General features: G+C 44.9%; 1 protein-coding gene across 6 annotated transcripts in view; it reads right to left on the bottom strand.

The window, feature by feature from the left end:
- Positions 1 to 14,407, bottom strand: part of c1h4orf50 (chromosome 1 C4orf50 homolog) — a 135,320-nt gene that overhangs the window by 85,783 nt on the left and 35,130 nt on the right. For all 6 annotated transcript variants that reach the window (XR_004412025.1, XM_033021092.1, XM_033021119.1 and 3 more), the window contains 3 exons: positions 12,939 to 13,010; positions 3,922 to 4,051; positions 1,786 to 1,925 (listed from right to left, as the gene is read on the bottom strand). Coding sequence is in view for 5 of the 6 variants with exons in the window: in XM_033021092.1 (XP_032876983.1) it covers positions 1,786 to 1,925; positions 3,922 to 4,051; positions 12,939 to 13,010 (342 nt within the window). In the remaining variant the exon portion in view is untranslated. The remainder of the gene's footprint in view (positions 1 to 1,785; positions 1,926 to 3,921; positions 4,052 to 12,938; positions 13,011 to 14,407) is intronic.

The following is a 14,407-nucleotide window of genomic DNA, read 5'->3' as shown; positions in this document are numbered from 1 at the left end:
GTAACTTGAGTTGGTAAGCTACTAACTCATGCAGTTTGTTAATTGTATATTTATATTTGGGACAGGGAAGAGGTGTGTATTGGAGTGGGAGGAGATCGGGCAGATTCCCCAAAGATCTGAAACAGATTAAATCTGAGAGGTGGAGGTTATGGATGGATTGGAGTGGAAGGAGGAGAGGAAACAATTCTCTTTCCAAATTATTCAGAGATACAAGGTCATGGAGACATACATCATGAAATCAAGTCTCTTGATTAACCTAATCCACAATGACCATCAATCATTCATTTAGAATTCGTTAGAAAGAAATTTGCAGAGAATTGTGGACGTAACCCAGGCCATCACGCAAACCCATCTCCCTTCCATTGACTATCCACATTTCACGCTGCCTCCGCAAAGCCATCAGCATAATCAAGGACCAGTCTCACCCTGGTCTCCCTTCTCCCTTCTCCCATCAGGCAAGAGGCACAAAAATTGGTTTACACATACATTCAGAGACAGTTTCTTCCCAGCTGTTTTCAGGCAACTGACCCATCCTGACCTCCCATCTACCTCATTGGAGACCTTTGAACTATCTTTAATCGGACCTTATTTTGCACTAAAGGTTCTACCCTTTATCTGTACATTGTAGATGACTCGGTTGTAATCATGTATAGTCTTTTCTTTGGTTGGATAGCATGCAACAAAATACTTTTCACTGTACCTCAGTACACATGACAATAATAAACTAAACACTGATCATCCCTTAATCCTTTTTCTGCAAATGCTAGTTTATATCGAAGGTAGACACAAAATGCTCGAGTAAATCAGCCGGACAGGCAGCATCTCTGGGGGGAAGAAATGGGTGACATTTCGGGTCGAGACCTTTCTTCAATCTGAAGAAGGTTCTTGACCCGAAACGTCACCATTCCTTCTCTACAGAGATGCTGCCTGTCCCTTTGAGTTACTCCAGCATTTTGTGTTTACCCTGATGATAGATTTGCTGGTCTCCTGGATGTTGTTCTTATTAATATATTAACACACCCAAGGGCTGTGAGTTTTGAAAAGAATGTGAGAAACAGAACCAAATGAGCTTCGATGGAGTGCAGGAGCCAGGACCCCAGTGAATTAAAGGGAGTGCAAGAACTAGGACTCCAGTGAGTGAAAGAACACGAGAGAACAGGGTGTAAGAGAGGGAGTGTATGAACCAAGGCCCTGATTTGTGAAAGGGAGCATGGGAATCAGCACAGTGCGAGCCAAATGCTAAACCATCAGGATTTCCGAGTATCGGATACAGAATTCTACTGTCAGTGCTGAGACTATTGAGGGGAATATGTAGGAAGGAACTGCAGATGCTGGTTTTAATCAAAGATAGACACAAAATGCTGGAGTAATTCAGCGGGACAGGCAGCGTCTCTGGAGAGAAGGAATGGGTGACGTTTCGGGTCGAGACCTTTCTTCAGACATTTTGTGTCTATTGAGGGGAATATGTTAGAGGAGAACAGCAAAACAAGCTTTCTACTTCTGTCTTTGTTCGTTCATTGCTGAGTTTTCCTTCTCAGCTGCAGAGTGTACAGTTAGTTGTGTAGCAAAATCCTTCTGAGCTGTATGCACCAACTCTTCCTCCAAGAAATAAACAACATTGATCTATTTTCCATTTCAATCACTGATTTGAAATGAAAACCAGGTCAACATGGTGAAAAAGAAAATCCAGCTTTATATACAGTAACTTAAAAAATAAATAAATGCTACCATAAACACAAATGATACTCTTTATTTAGTTGTTCTGCTTTGAGAGATGTCCCTTACCTTCTCCACGTCCCCTGTTCTAAGAATCTGAATTAGATCTGCCAACGTACACGAGTTTGCTTCAAGTAGTGGTATAAGACGCCCTTCTTTTATAGCCTCTGATAGTTTAGGGTAACCACAGGCACATTCAGAAGCCAGCTCTATTGGAAAGCACATAGAAGATACACTGATGTATTAGCCTATTTGTCAGATTAATTATACCATTTTCTTTGAAAATTTGGTGTCAAAATGTTCACTTTCTTTTGATTGCTTAATTTAGAATGAATATCCATGAAATGTTGTTATATATTGTTGGTATATTGTAGTCAAATTGAATTTAGCTCATTTGGAATTAAATCCATAGACCCTGTTGATTTCAAGGAAAGAAGAGTAGATCCAGTTGTTGGTTTTCTGTGATCTCACATCACATTCAGACAGGAAGGTTAAGCAAGATATTCCAGTAGACATTATGCAGGAATGAGAGCAGTGAGAGTGCAGGAGACTGCTGTCAGAAACCCACAACTTGCAGGGCAGTAACAGGGTTAAAAGGTAACACAGAGATCTGTGAAAAGTTTAAAAGCTGTCCTTATCAATTCTGCCTGTTTGAGCCTCAACCGAAAATTACAGCGGGCAGATTAAAAATAAAACAGAGATTCAGATCTCACTTCCAAATTTCACCAAATATATTCCCTAAAATTAGCCACATTGAGTAAATTGCAATACAATAATCGGAACATGTGGCTGTTTTGTGCCCTCTATGTTTGTAAGGTACTTTATGAAATTCACTCTGAAGAAATCAAACATCTTGGAACATCTTCAAACAAAAGACGCGTCTTGGAATTGGAAAATTCAACTTCTAAAAGATGGACACCCAACCTGTGAGGAAATGAGTGAAACTGTGGTGTTCAGATCACGCAATGGATAACGTCACTGGATCACACAGTTTAATGAATGTATGTGTGAGCAAAAGATCTAAGAAAAATGAATGGCCCAAGGAAATAGATAATGCAGACTCAATGCCTACAACACTGATGTAATAGGTAAATTATGGACACCTTAGAAGATTTGTTGCTGCAAACTACACTCCTTTCTGCTTTCCAGGAAGAGAAGCATTGAGTTTAGCTATTTAACATTGAACATCTCAAATGCACAGAAGTAATAACTAAATTACAATATTTACATTACATCTGGAATATATTCCTCTTTCTGTCATACATCAATTATTTTACCTATCAATACACAGTATGTATACTAGATCATGGCGAACATGTTCCTTTGTCCTGGGTGGTGGTCCATTTTAGTTAGCAGCAGCTTGTGAAAAATCCAAGGCTTCCAAGTATTTAGCTACTGTTATATATTAACTTGTTGGTCATTTGCCATTTCAGCTTTATTTTGCTTGCCTTATCGTTCAAATTCAATTTGGGTTTATTTTACGTTGATTTAAATTGAAATGCATTGTGGCGCACTGCACAATTATATTCTCGTCGACTGCCCTTCATTATGATCAATAAGCAGCTTTTGCTCTATACACACCTTTGGGGAATGACTGCAAAAGCCCAGCGTGTCATTTCAGACCATTCACCATTTATCTGATTATCGCTCAGACTGATTTCTTTCATGAAAGGAAGGTAAGGTGGCATACATAAGAATTAACATATCGTTGATCTGAGCAAACTGAAGGTACTCATCAATGCAATATGTTCACTAGATAGTAAAAGATGAGCGAAAATCAAATGGTAGAATCTGGGTCTTTGGTAAAGTACATTGTTACCGGGTCTAATTTTTGACAAAGAAAAATTACTACAGTTTTTAAAATATTTATGCAAATTCCAAACAGGAAAACTGAACTTTAAAAAAAAATAATGCATTCATAAGAAAGAAACTTTCTAACTGATTTATGAGGTATGATTTGTGAAGCAAGGAATAAATAATTCAGCTGTCTGAACAAATCTGTATGGTAACTCAAACCTCACTGTACCAATAAATGAAACATGTACTTGAACTTGAAATCTGAAAGCTCTTGTACCAAAATTCTGACAAGATTGGACATGGTTTTGCTGATGTCATCTAAAACAAATTCTTATTGAGTCGTTATCTTTCTCAACAAAAGAGTTACTGAGTAAAGGTGTCAAGAGGTTTCATAATGCAATGTCTCACTTGCAAGAATCATGGCTTCTTGAACACATTGTCCAATGGAGGGAGTTTGAGTGTTCTTGTTCCGAGCTGAATCAAACACAGCTGTCCACTTCTGCTGCATTAACTCTTCTCGAAATAAGATGTCTCCGTTCTGTTGGGAACCAAAATGTTTGAGTTGATAAATGCATTTTCTCAGAGGTTTAAACTGCACCAATTAAATCTTAAATCAAATGTTCTGCTCACCTAATTAACTCAAATAAATAACACTTAGCTAACACCCAAATGATCAAGAAAATTAGGAATCAGGAACAAAGACTGCACACAAACAAAACCTAGTCAGTCACTCAAACTTCTTCCAAGAGTCTGCCAGTTTCAATGGCCATCCAACAACCTATCACTCAGTTAAAACTGGTTGGAAACAACTTTAGAAATTGCTCAAGTTATGAATATTTGATTTAGAAATTGTGAATGATGACATTGACTTTTTCAAGTATCAAGTATATCTTTATTGTCATTTTCCTGAGTACTCACATACCCAGAGGAAACAAAAAAACATTGCTCAACCAGTGTCCATTCAGTGTGCAGTAAAAAAATAAATAGAAATAAAAATACATATATCATGAACAAATTAAACACACTACTCTCTACTAAACATCAACAGGCATTCCGATCGGCAGCGGCACGACAGTGGCTCTGCTGCAGTGTGTCCAGGTTGGTGGTTGGTGCGCGATACTTTGGCAGGGGGCAAAGTCCGTTTTATAGCCTGCGGGAAGAAGCTGAGGAGCATCCTGCTGGTTTTGCAGCTAATGCTCCTGTAGCTCTTCCCAGATGGAGAATATGTGATGTGATGGGTGGTAGAGGACTTTGATGATGGAGATGGCTCTGCTGATACATCTCTTTATATGTCCAGCAGGAAAGGGAGTGGAGTGGAGCACCAATAATCCTGCTGGCGGTCTTCACAATCCTGTCTAATTGGTGCCGTTCGTACGCCTTGCAGCTCCCGAACCAGGAAGTGATGCCGTAGGTTAATGTGCTCTCGATTGTCCCCCTATAAAAAGTTCGTAGGTGTGTAGTGGGGAGACCTGCTTTCCGTAGTCTTCGGAGAGGGTGTAGTCGCTGCTGGGCTCTCTTGACCAGTGCTGTGGTGTTGGTCGTGGACGTCAAGTCATCTGACAGGTGGAGTCCTAGGAACTTCACGCTGCTGGCCCTTTCCACATCAGCTCCATCGATGTGCAGAGGTGTATGGTGTTGTTTTCCCGCCCTCCTGAATTCAACCACCATCTCCTTAGTTTTACCCACGTTGAGAATGAGGTTGTGGGATTTGCACCATCCTGTGAGCAGCTCCACCTCCATCCTGTACACCAACTCATCATTGTCACTGATGAGACCCACCACTGTTGTGTCATCAGCGAACTTGTTGATGAAGTTGTTGTTGAGTCTAACAGTACAGTCGTGTGTAAGCAGACTAAACAGCAGGGGGCTTAGGACACAGCCTTGGGGCGAGCCATTGCTCACGGCTATGGTTTTTGATGTCCTACTGCCCACCCTGACTGTCTGCTGCCGTTGCGATAGAAAGTTCAGGACCCAGTTACATGTGCCAGCATTAACCCCCAATAGCTCCAACTTCTCCACCAGCTGCTGCGGAATGATTGTGTTAAAAGCAGAGCTGAAGTCTATGAAGAGGATCCTGGCATAAGTATTTTTCCGATCAAGGTGTGACAGTACGAGGTTCAGTGTTGTTGAGACTGCGTCCTCTGTGGATCGGTTGGCTCTGTAGGCGAACTGCAGTGGGTCTAGGTCGGCAGGTAGACTATTTTTGATATGCTGCATAACCAGTCGCTCAAAACACTTCATGTATTTAAGTATGCATAACAATAATTAACCACATTATTTTTTTGCTACTGCAAAGAGCACACTTTAGTCTTTTGAAAAATTCCTCCTTTAGTCCTTAGTAATTGACGTCAATGACAATACCAGCAATTATTGCCCTTCTCCGGTTGTCCTTGAGAAACTGGTGGTGGATTACAGGCTTCCTTTTGAACCACTGTTTCATGCTCAGGAGAGCCAATGTCAGTGACAGAATTAATTCTAAATACACAAAAGACTGCAGACGCTGAAAGTGTGAGCAAAAGCTAAAGTCCTGGAGAACACTACTGGTCAGGCAGCATCCGTGGAGTGAAATGTACATATGACAATTTGGGCCGGGACCCTTCTTTAGACTGATGGAGTTGGGCTACTCTCCAGAGTTCTCCTCCTTACTTCCTCAGAGGGGAATTTAATATTCTGACTCCTGTTACTGGCCACTGGACCAGGGAGGGAGAGCAGTCAGACATCCAATAGTGGTGGAGTGTGATGCGAAAATATCACAGAAAAGGTAACGCAATTGATATGATCTTTGAGCAAAACAATATTACAGTAATCTGCCAGATTATCATAAAACCTCAGATTCATTTATATCCCATTACGGGGGAAATCTGTGATCATAACTGTAGATGGTTTATGCATGAAACCAATCATATAGCTACCTCAGCACCACTAATCCCGCCTTAGGTATAATTTATAATAACACCCACTTCTCCCTCTGCGCAGTTCAGTAGCAGACTGGAGTCAGTCACTACTTATGTGTTGTTTAAGTCTGAGTATGTATTAAAGACTATTTCAAAGTCACACGTGTGTAATGTCTCATTTACATGGTGTCAGATAGAGACTACTCGCATCTCCTGTTTACCGGTTTTTCTTTCTTTCATTAAGTTTTTATTTTCATTTTGACGATGGCTTCCTCTTGCCGAAAGCCTGCCCAGCTCATCTTCGATTCGGATATCGCTGAGCGCTGGGCTACTTTCGAATTGGACTACCGCCACTACATGAACATCGCGCATCGCAATGAACCAGATGAAGTCAAGGCCTCTCTTCTACTCAACCTTGCCGGCCCCGATGCCATGAGAAGAGCGAGGGCTTTCCGGTACTCCCCAGCGGTCCTGGATGAGGACGATCAGGTACTGATCCCCGTAGAAACAGCTGACGACCCGAATGTCCTGATGCACAAATTCAGGGAGATTTGTGACCTGCCCTCTAATCATATTTTAGAAAGGGCGCGATTCTTTACTCGCAAGCAGTTGCCAGACGAACCTGTTGAGGGCTTTATCGCTGATTTACGCTACCTGGCCCAGAGGTGCAGGTTCGAAGCCATGACTGACCAATTAACGAGAGACATTCTGGTGACAGGGATGCTCGATCAAAAGCTGAGATCGGAGCTCCTTCGCAAACCAGATCTGACCTTAGATGAAGCCGCGCATGCCTGCAGAATGGCTGAGGTCATTGACCCACCGAACAGTCGGCGTGATTCAGACACCAAATCGATTAATCTAACTGGGTTCAATAGACCGCAAGCTCAAATGGACAATACAAGGTTTATGTCCCGGGCCAACCCCGCGTCTGGTAACGAGCCCCCCAGGAAATGCCCGAATTGCAATTATCTGCACTACAGGCAGTCGCCTTGTCCTGCCTATGGAAACGCCTGCAACTATTGTAAAAAATTGAACCATTTCTCTGCTGCCTGCCGTTCTCGTGGGAAGGTTCCACCAGCTTCCAGACCTAACCTAAACATGCTAATGCAGGTCGATAACAAATACGGCTCCCCGTCCTTGTTCGGCGCTGCCCACGATGCTGATCCAATTAATTCACAAGGGGAGGCAAGTGTGTACTCACTCCTTCATGCACCTGGCTGGTTACCCGATCCAACTGTTCTGATAACTGTCAACAATTTCGACTTTCACGCTAAGCTCGACACGGGGGCGAAGGTGAACGTAATGTCAATAAGCCTTTACAAGAAGATAAGGAATAATGAGCTCCTGATTGCAGACCGCTCCACTCTGCATGCTTACGGGGGCGAGGTGCTGACACCGCTGGGAAAAGCTACTTTCACTTGTGTGCTAAAAAAGACAACGCGTGCTTTGACCTTCTACGTTTTGAACTCTGACTCTGTGACTCTGCTGGGCAACCAGGCGTGCCAAGATATGGGACTGGTGTCGTTTGACAGAACGGTTCACAAATTGATGATATCGATGGAATACCCTGATCTGTTTGATGACAAACTGGGCAAGCTGCCTGTCACCTACAAAATATCTACCGATCCAAAGGTAGCGGCTGTTATTTGTGCACCGCACCGAGTGTCACACGCCATGAAGGACAAGGTTGAGTCCATGTTAAACGACATGGTCTCCATGGGCGTGCTAGAAGCGGTCAGCGAGCCCACCGAGTGGGTGTCTACCATGGTTGCCACGTTAAAAAAGGACAAGAATGAGATCCGTGTTTGTATTAACCCTAAAGACTTGAACCTTGCCATCAGGCGCCCCCACTACCCCATGAGGACAGTTGAGGATGTTGCTGCACAGGTTGGACAGGCCACCGTCTTCTCTGTCCTCGATGCAAAGAGCTCGTTTTGGCAGATACCACTGGACAAGGGGTCATCGAATCTAACCACGTTTTCAACACCATTTGGCAGATTCAAGTTCCTGCGAATGCCTTTCGGCATCAACTCCACCAGCGAGGTGTTCCAGAGGACCATGGAGCAGCTGTTCGCTGGCCTACGGTGCGCTATCATTGTTGACGACATCATGGTCTACGGCAAAGACGCGATGGAGCACGACCAGAACCTACGGTGTGTCCTGGAGCGGGCACGACAGATCAACCTCAAGCTCAACCCCAATAAGTGCAGGTTCCGGGTCTCCGAGGTCACCTACGTTGGTCACGTATTCACTCCTGCCGGACTCAAGCCCGATCCACAGAAAACTGCTGCCATCACTGAGATGCCGGCCCCCACCGACGTGGTCGGCCTACAGCGTTTCCTGGGTATGGTGAACTATCTTGGGAAATTCATTCCTAACCTCAGCGAGTTGAGCTCGCCCCTGCGACAACTGACTAGAAAGGACACTGCCTGGTCCTGGTTCCCGCAGCATCAACAGGCTTTCGATGCTTTGGGACGACAGATGGCACAATGGGCTAAGTGTTCGGCTGGCGACCGGAAGGTAGCTGGTTCGAATCCCGCTTGGAGTGCATACTGTCGTTGTGTCCTTGGGCAAGACACTTCACCCACCTTTGCCTGTGTGTGAATGTGTGTGAGTGATTGGTGGTGGTCGGAGGGGCCGTAGGCGCAGATTAGCAGCCACGCTTCCGTCAGTCTACCCCAGGGCAGCTGTGGCTACAGAAGTAGCTCACCACCACCGAGTGTGACTGAGGAGTGTATGAATAATGCGATGTAAAGCGCCTTGAGTATTCTAGAAAGGCGCTATATAAATCCCATCCATTATTATTATTATTAAAGTCCAAGCTAATCTGCACTCCGACTCTGACATTTTTAGACTTGAAACGCCCTATCACTGTCACCTGCGATGCCTCGCGATTCGGGCTTGGTGCGGCCTGCCTACAATCCTCTGTCGATGGTTCCGTGCTTCCTGTCTCCTATGCCTCCCGTACCATGACCGACATGGAACAACGCTACGCACAAATCGAAAAGGAGCTGCTTGCTGTCGTTTTCGCCTGCTCTAAATTCAGGGACTTTCTCCTCGGGAACAACTTCACAGTTGAGACTGACCACCAGCCATTGGTGACGATCCTGAACAAGCCGATCCATGCTGCACCTGCCAGACTGCAACGTATGATGATGCAACTCCAGCATTTTGACTTCACCATTGTTTATAAAAAAGGTACTGACATGCACGTTGCTGACATTCTCTCTCGTGCACCTCGAGTGTCCTGTGACCGCCACCCCTATGAACGGGAAGACCTTCTAATGCTCGGCGTCGACTTCGTCCCCACCAAGGAACTACAGTGCCTGGCCGAACACACTGCCAAGGACCCCGCACTACAACGACTATCGTCAGTGATCAAAGGGGGTTGGCCGAACAAGCGCGCCAGAGCACCAGCAGAGGCACAGCCGTTCTTCCTAGTTCGCGACGAACTGGTCATACAGGACGGCGTTATTGTTAAGGGCCACAAGGTCGTTATCCCTTCCTCGCTGTACGACAAATACTACAGTGTGGCACACAGCGGACACCCGGGTGTTGATGCTACGATCGCCCACGCACTGTGCCAGTTCTACTGGCCTGGGATGGCCAAGTACATTCGAGACCGTGTCTCGTCTTGCTCTACCTGCAACAGTCTTGCACCTCACCAGCAAAGGCAGCCCCTACTGCAACAACCTGCGCCAGCCCTGGCCTAGACCTCGGTGGCTGCTGACATTTTCGAGTGGCGCGGTAAGCATTACCTTGTCCTAGCCGACTCGTACTCGAACTGGTTCGAAGTAGACCTCCTGACCTCCCTCACATACAAAATGGTCATCCGCAAACTGAGGAAACACTTTTCAACATTCGGCTCGCCTGTCCGTCTGCAGACCGACAATGGCAACCAGTTTACCAGCCACGAGTTCAAGCTCTTTGCCAACAAGTGGAACTTCCTCCATTTCACGAGCAGCCCTGAGTACCCGCAGAGTAACGGACTTGCAGAGCGGGCCGTCAGGAGCGCTAAACAGCTGATGGAGCAGGCGCGCCTGGCTAATTCGGACTTTTACCTTGATCTACTTAACCTCAGGAACATTGCCAGAGACGCAACCCTGGGATCGCCAGCCCAGCGGTTAATGTCCAGAACGACGCGACCACCAATTCCGATTGCTCAACACATGCTGCTACCTCATGTGCGGGAGCCTGCCTCCATCCAGTCGCGCATTCAGGTGAAGCACGATATACAGAAACGGTCCCACGACAGGTCATGCAAACCGCTCGTGCCCCTGCTGCCAGGACAGGTCGTTCGCATACAAACTGCAAGTGGACATTCCCGTCTGGCCACCGTTGTTGGCACAGCCGACGCGTCTCGATCTTACCTTGTGGACTATGAGGGGACTGTTTACCGCAGGAGCCATCAGCATCTGCTTGCTGTACAGGAGCCCCATCCGCCGCCAGCTGGACCCTACGCTCCACCACTCCAGTTACCGCCGTCCGCTGCTGATCCCGTGACCGGCCCCAGCATGCCCGATACCCTTCGCATGTTCCGTTCTCCTCCGCGTGGCACGGCTATATCTGACTGCAGATTCACCCCTCCTGCATGCTTGACCCCCCTGCCGCCTTCTGTCCCCCCCATTGGCTTTCTCGCCTTCGGGTTCGCCGCCGTCCTCGGGTCTTTCTGATGAAGGGAGGGGAAGGTTTGGTCCGTACGCGTTCGGGCCGCGTCAGTAGGCCGCCTGTTAGGTACGGTGATTTTGTTTAATTTCGTTTAACTTTGTTTAACTTTGTTGGCATGGATACATACCATGTTTAATCTTCTAAGGGGAAGGATGTAGATGATTTATGCATGCAACCAATCATATAGCTACCTTAGCACCACTAATCCAACCTTAGGTATCATTTATAATAACACCCATTTCTCCCTCTGCACAGTTCAGTAGCAGACTGGAGTCAGTCACTACTTATGTGTTGTTTAAGTCTGAGTATGTATTAAAGACTATTTCAAAGTCACACGTGTGTAATGTCTCATTCACAATAACCTAATCTGGCCTAAATGTAACTGTGACCATGACAACGTGGTTGACTCTTAACTGTCTTTGAATAGCTTGGCAAGCTGCTCAGGTGAAGGAAGCTCCACGAGTAATAATTACACTGGATTAACCACAAGACCCTCTGCCAACCACTGCCCCACCCTGAGTTTTGATCTCAGGATAGGACTCAAAGAAGACACAACTAGACCTGTTAATCATATAAAAAGCATGTCACTGATATATGATTTGCCATCAAAGTAGCCAAGCAACAGTCAGACTTAGCCATTCACACCGAATCATATATTCCAGCCAAACTCACTTATTTATTGGAGCAGCCTGTCTCATCACAGCATAGTTCCAGCAGAGAATATGGTACGGAGACTTAGTCCTTGAATAATGTACCCTTTGGCACACTGGTCAAAGAATAAGTCTCTGTACTATTGAGACAAATATGAGCAAGGAAACCTCTTACTGGTGACCTTATCATCTCTTACCCATTCTCAGCCGACCGATCAGTATTTTCTCAAGGTGAATGTTCCTTGGTTGAAGCAATGGGATGCCCTAAATGGGGGACAGGATCATAAATAATGGTTGGAAGCATCACCATTCACAGAGGTGGATGGGTGCTCATGGATAAGGCTATCAGCAATGCATTGTGGGAGCAGTACCTGGAAATGAGATGCGAGCCTATTGAGGGTAGGAGATTAAAGTCCAAGTGTGCTAAGAATCAGTGTGACTAATAGAAGATACCATCCTCAAAAAGACAGCACAGTGAAACAGCTTGTATAAGCTGTTGCCTCACAGTACCACAGACCCCAGTGGGGCAGTTTGTATAAGCTGTTGCCTCACAGTACCACAGACCTGGGTTCGATCCTGGCTTTAAATGTTGTCTGTGTGGATTCTGCGAGTTCTCCCTGTGACCACGTGGGTTTCTTCCAGGTGCTCTGGTTTCCTTCCACATTCCAAACACTTGTGGAATCATAGGTTAATTGGGCTCTGTACACTGCCCCCAGTCTGTGGGGGGTGGATGAAAAAGTGGGAAAATATAGAACTACTGTGAACGGGTACATTGTCGGCATGGACTCAGTGGGCCAAAGGGCCCATTTCAATGCTGTATCACTAAACTAAATTAAGCATTCACAATTATCTTTAGCCTCAAGTGCCGTGGAAATTATCTGCCTTGGCTTCCTCCTAAGATTAGCACTTTGACCAATGTCAGTTTAGGCCAATTTGATTCATTTTTAATTGTTATCAAGGACTGACTGAGGGTGTGGATGCAACAAAGGCAGTGGCCACAGCCAGCATCTCAGACATAGCTCCTTCGTGCAGTGTGATTTGATATTAGTCATACCTCTCTGCAAATTACCAGCAGACCCACAACAATACATTGTTGTCACTGACAGCATTTAAAACACAAATCGATAATACATCACGTGTCTGAATTGTTTAAACATGACAAATGCTTTCTTAAAACTAGAAAGTGCATTGACTGGATCCAGTGTTGTTTTACCTGGAGCTGAGATCGTAAGTGGGTCAAAGAGTTTTTTAGGTCTCTGTATCTGCCGGGTGAGCTCTCATCTTCCTAAGGGTGGAAAGAAACAGAACATCTAATTAACTGACAATTGAATGCTTCACTCATAATGATTTGCTTCGCAAAAATGGAGTAATATAATTTTAATCTTCTAGCTTTCTTTCCCCCACCGTCTGCAATTAGTCAGAAGAAGGGGCCCAACTGGAAAAGTCACCGATGCATGTTCACGCCAGATGCTGCCTGACCTGCTGAGTTACTCCAACATTTTGTGTCTTTGCCTGGAGTAATTTTGATGTTTTAATTTAGTTTAGAGTTACAGCACAGAAACAGGACCTTCGGTTCAGTACCGAGGCCACACCGATGAATGGTCCATGTACGCTGGCATTATCCTGCACAGTAGGGAAAATTTACAAACTTTACCAAAGCCAATTAACCTAAAAACCTGTACGTCTTTGAAGCGTTAAAGGAAACCAGAGCACCCAGGGAGAACGTACAAACTCCATACACAGCACCCGTAGTCAGGATCTAACCTGGGTCTCTGGCGCTGTAAGGCAGCAACTCGATGGCTGTGCCACCCAGTTGCCCAATGTTTATTTTTGGTCTGATCTATTCAAAGTTTCAGTTAGATATTCTGAAGGAGACATTTGCAAGGCATTATATTAGTGGTAAATATTGATAACTCAGCACAACTCATTTAATATAACTGTTTTTCGGCATGCCGCACAATTTTAGAACTTAGAACAGTACAGAACAGGTACAGGCCCTTTGGCCCACAATGTCTGTGCTGAACGCAAAAACAGTCTCTGATTGTACTCATTTAAATTACATGAGAAAGGTACAAGGTGAATTAAATTGCTATCTTTATTAATAGTGTGACACTGAGTTGCTTTTAGTAGAAACCGTGAAAACTCATTGGATACAATCTTCCCACGTATCTAGCACTGCTCCATGTGTGATAGCTGATATATCCGAGGACGTTTAGACTCTTTCTCCCCGAAGATTTTAAGCTGCATGTTATTAAACTCATGCTAAGCAAGTGTTTGAATGTTTACCATATGTTGAAACACTGCGTTGCAAAGACTGCTCAGGTGTGATAGCTGATACAGTGGCTTGCAAAAGTATTCATACCCCTTGAACTTTTCCACATTTTGTCACGTTACAACCACAAACGTAAATGTATTTTATTGGGATTTTATGTGATAGACCAACACAAAGTGGTGCATAATTGTGAAGTGGAAGGAAAATGATACATGGTTTTCAAATTCTTTTACAAATAAAAAACTGAAAAGTGTGGCGTGCAAAAGTATTCAGCCCCCCTGAGTCAATACTTTGTAGAACCACCTTTCGCTGCAATTACAGCTGCAAGTCTTTTGGGGTATGTCTCTACCAGCTTTGCACATCTAGAGACTGAAATTTTTGTCCATTCTTCTTTGCAAAATAGCTCAAGG

The sequence above is a fragment of the Amblyraja radiata genome, chromosome 1 (assembly GCF_010909765.2).
Source record: "Amblyraja radiata isolate CabotCenter1 chromosome 1, sAmbRad1.1.pri, whole genome shotgun sequence".
In the NCBI taxonomy this organism is placed as follows: domain Eukaryota; kingdom Metazoa; phylum Chordata; class Chondrichthyes; order Rajiformes; family Rajidae; genus Amblyraja; species Amblyraja radiata.
This window is presented reverse-complemented; position numbering and strand designations above follow the sequence as displayed.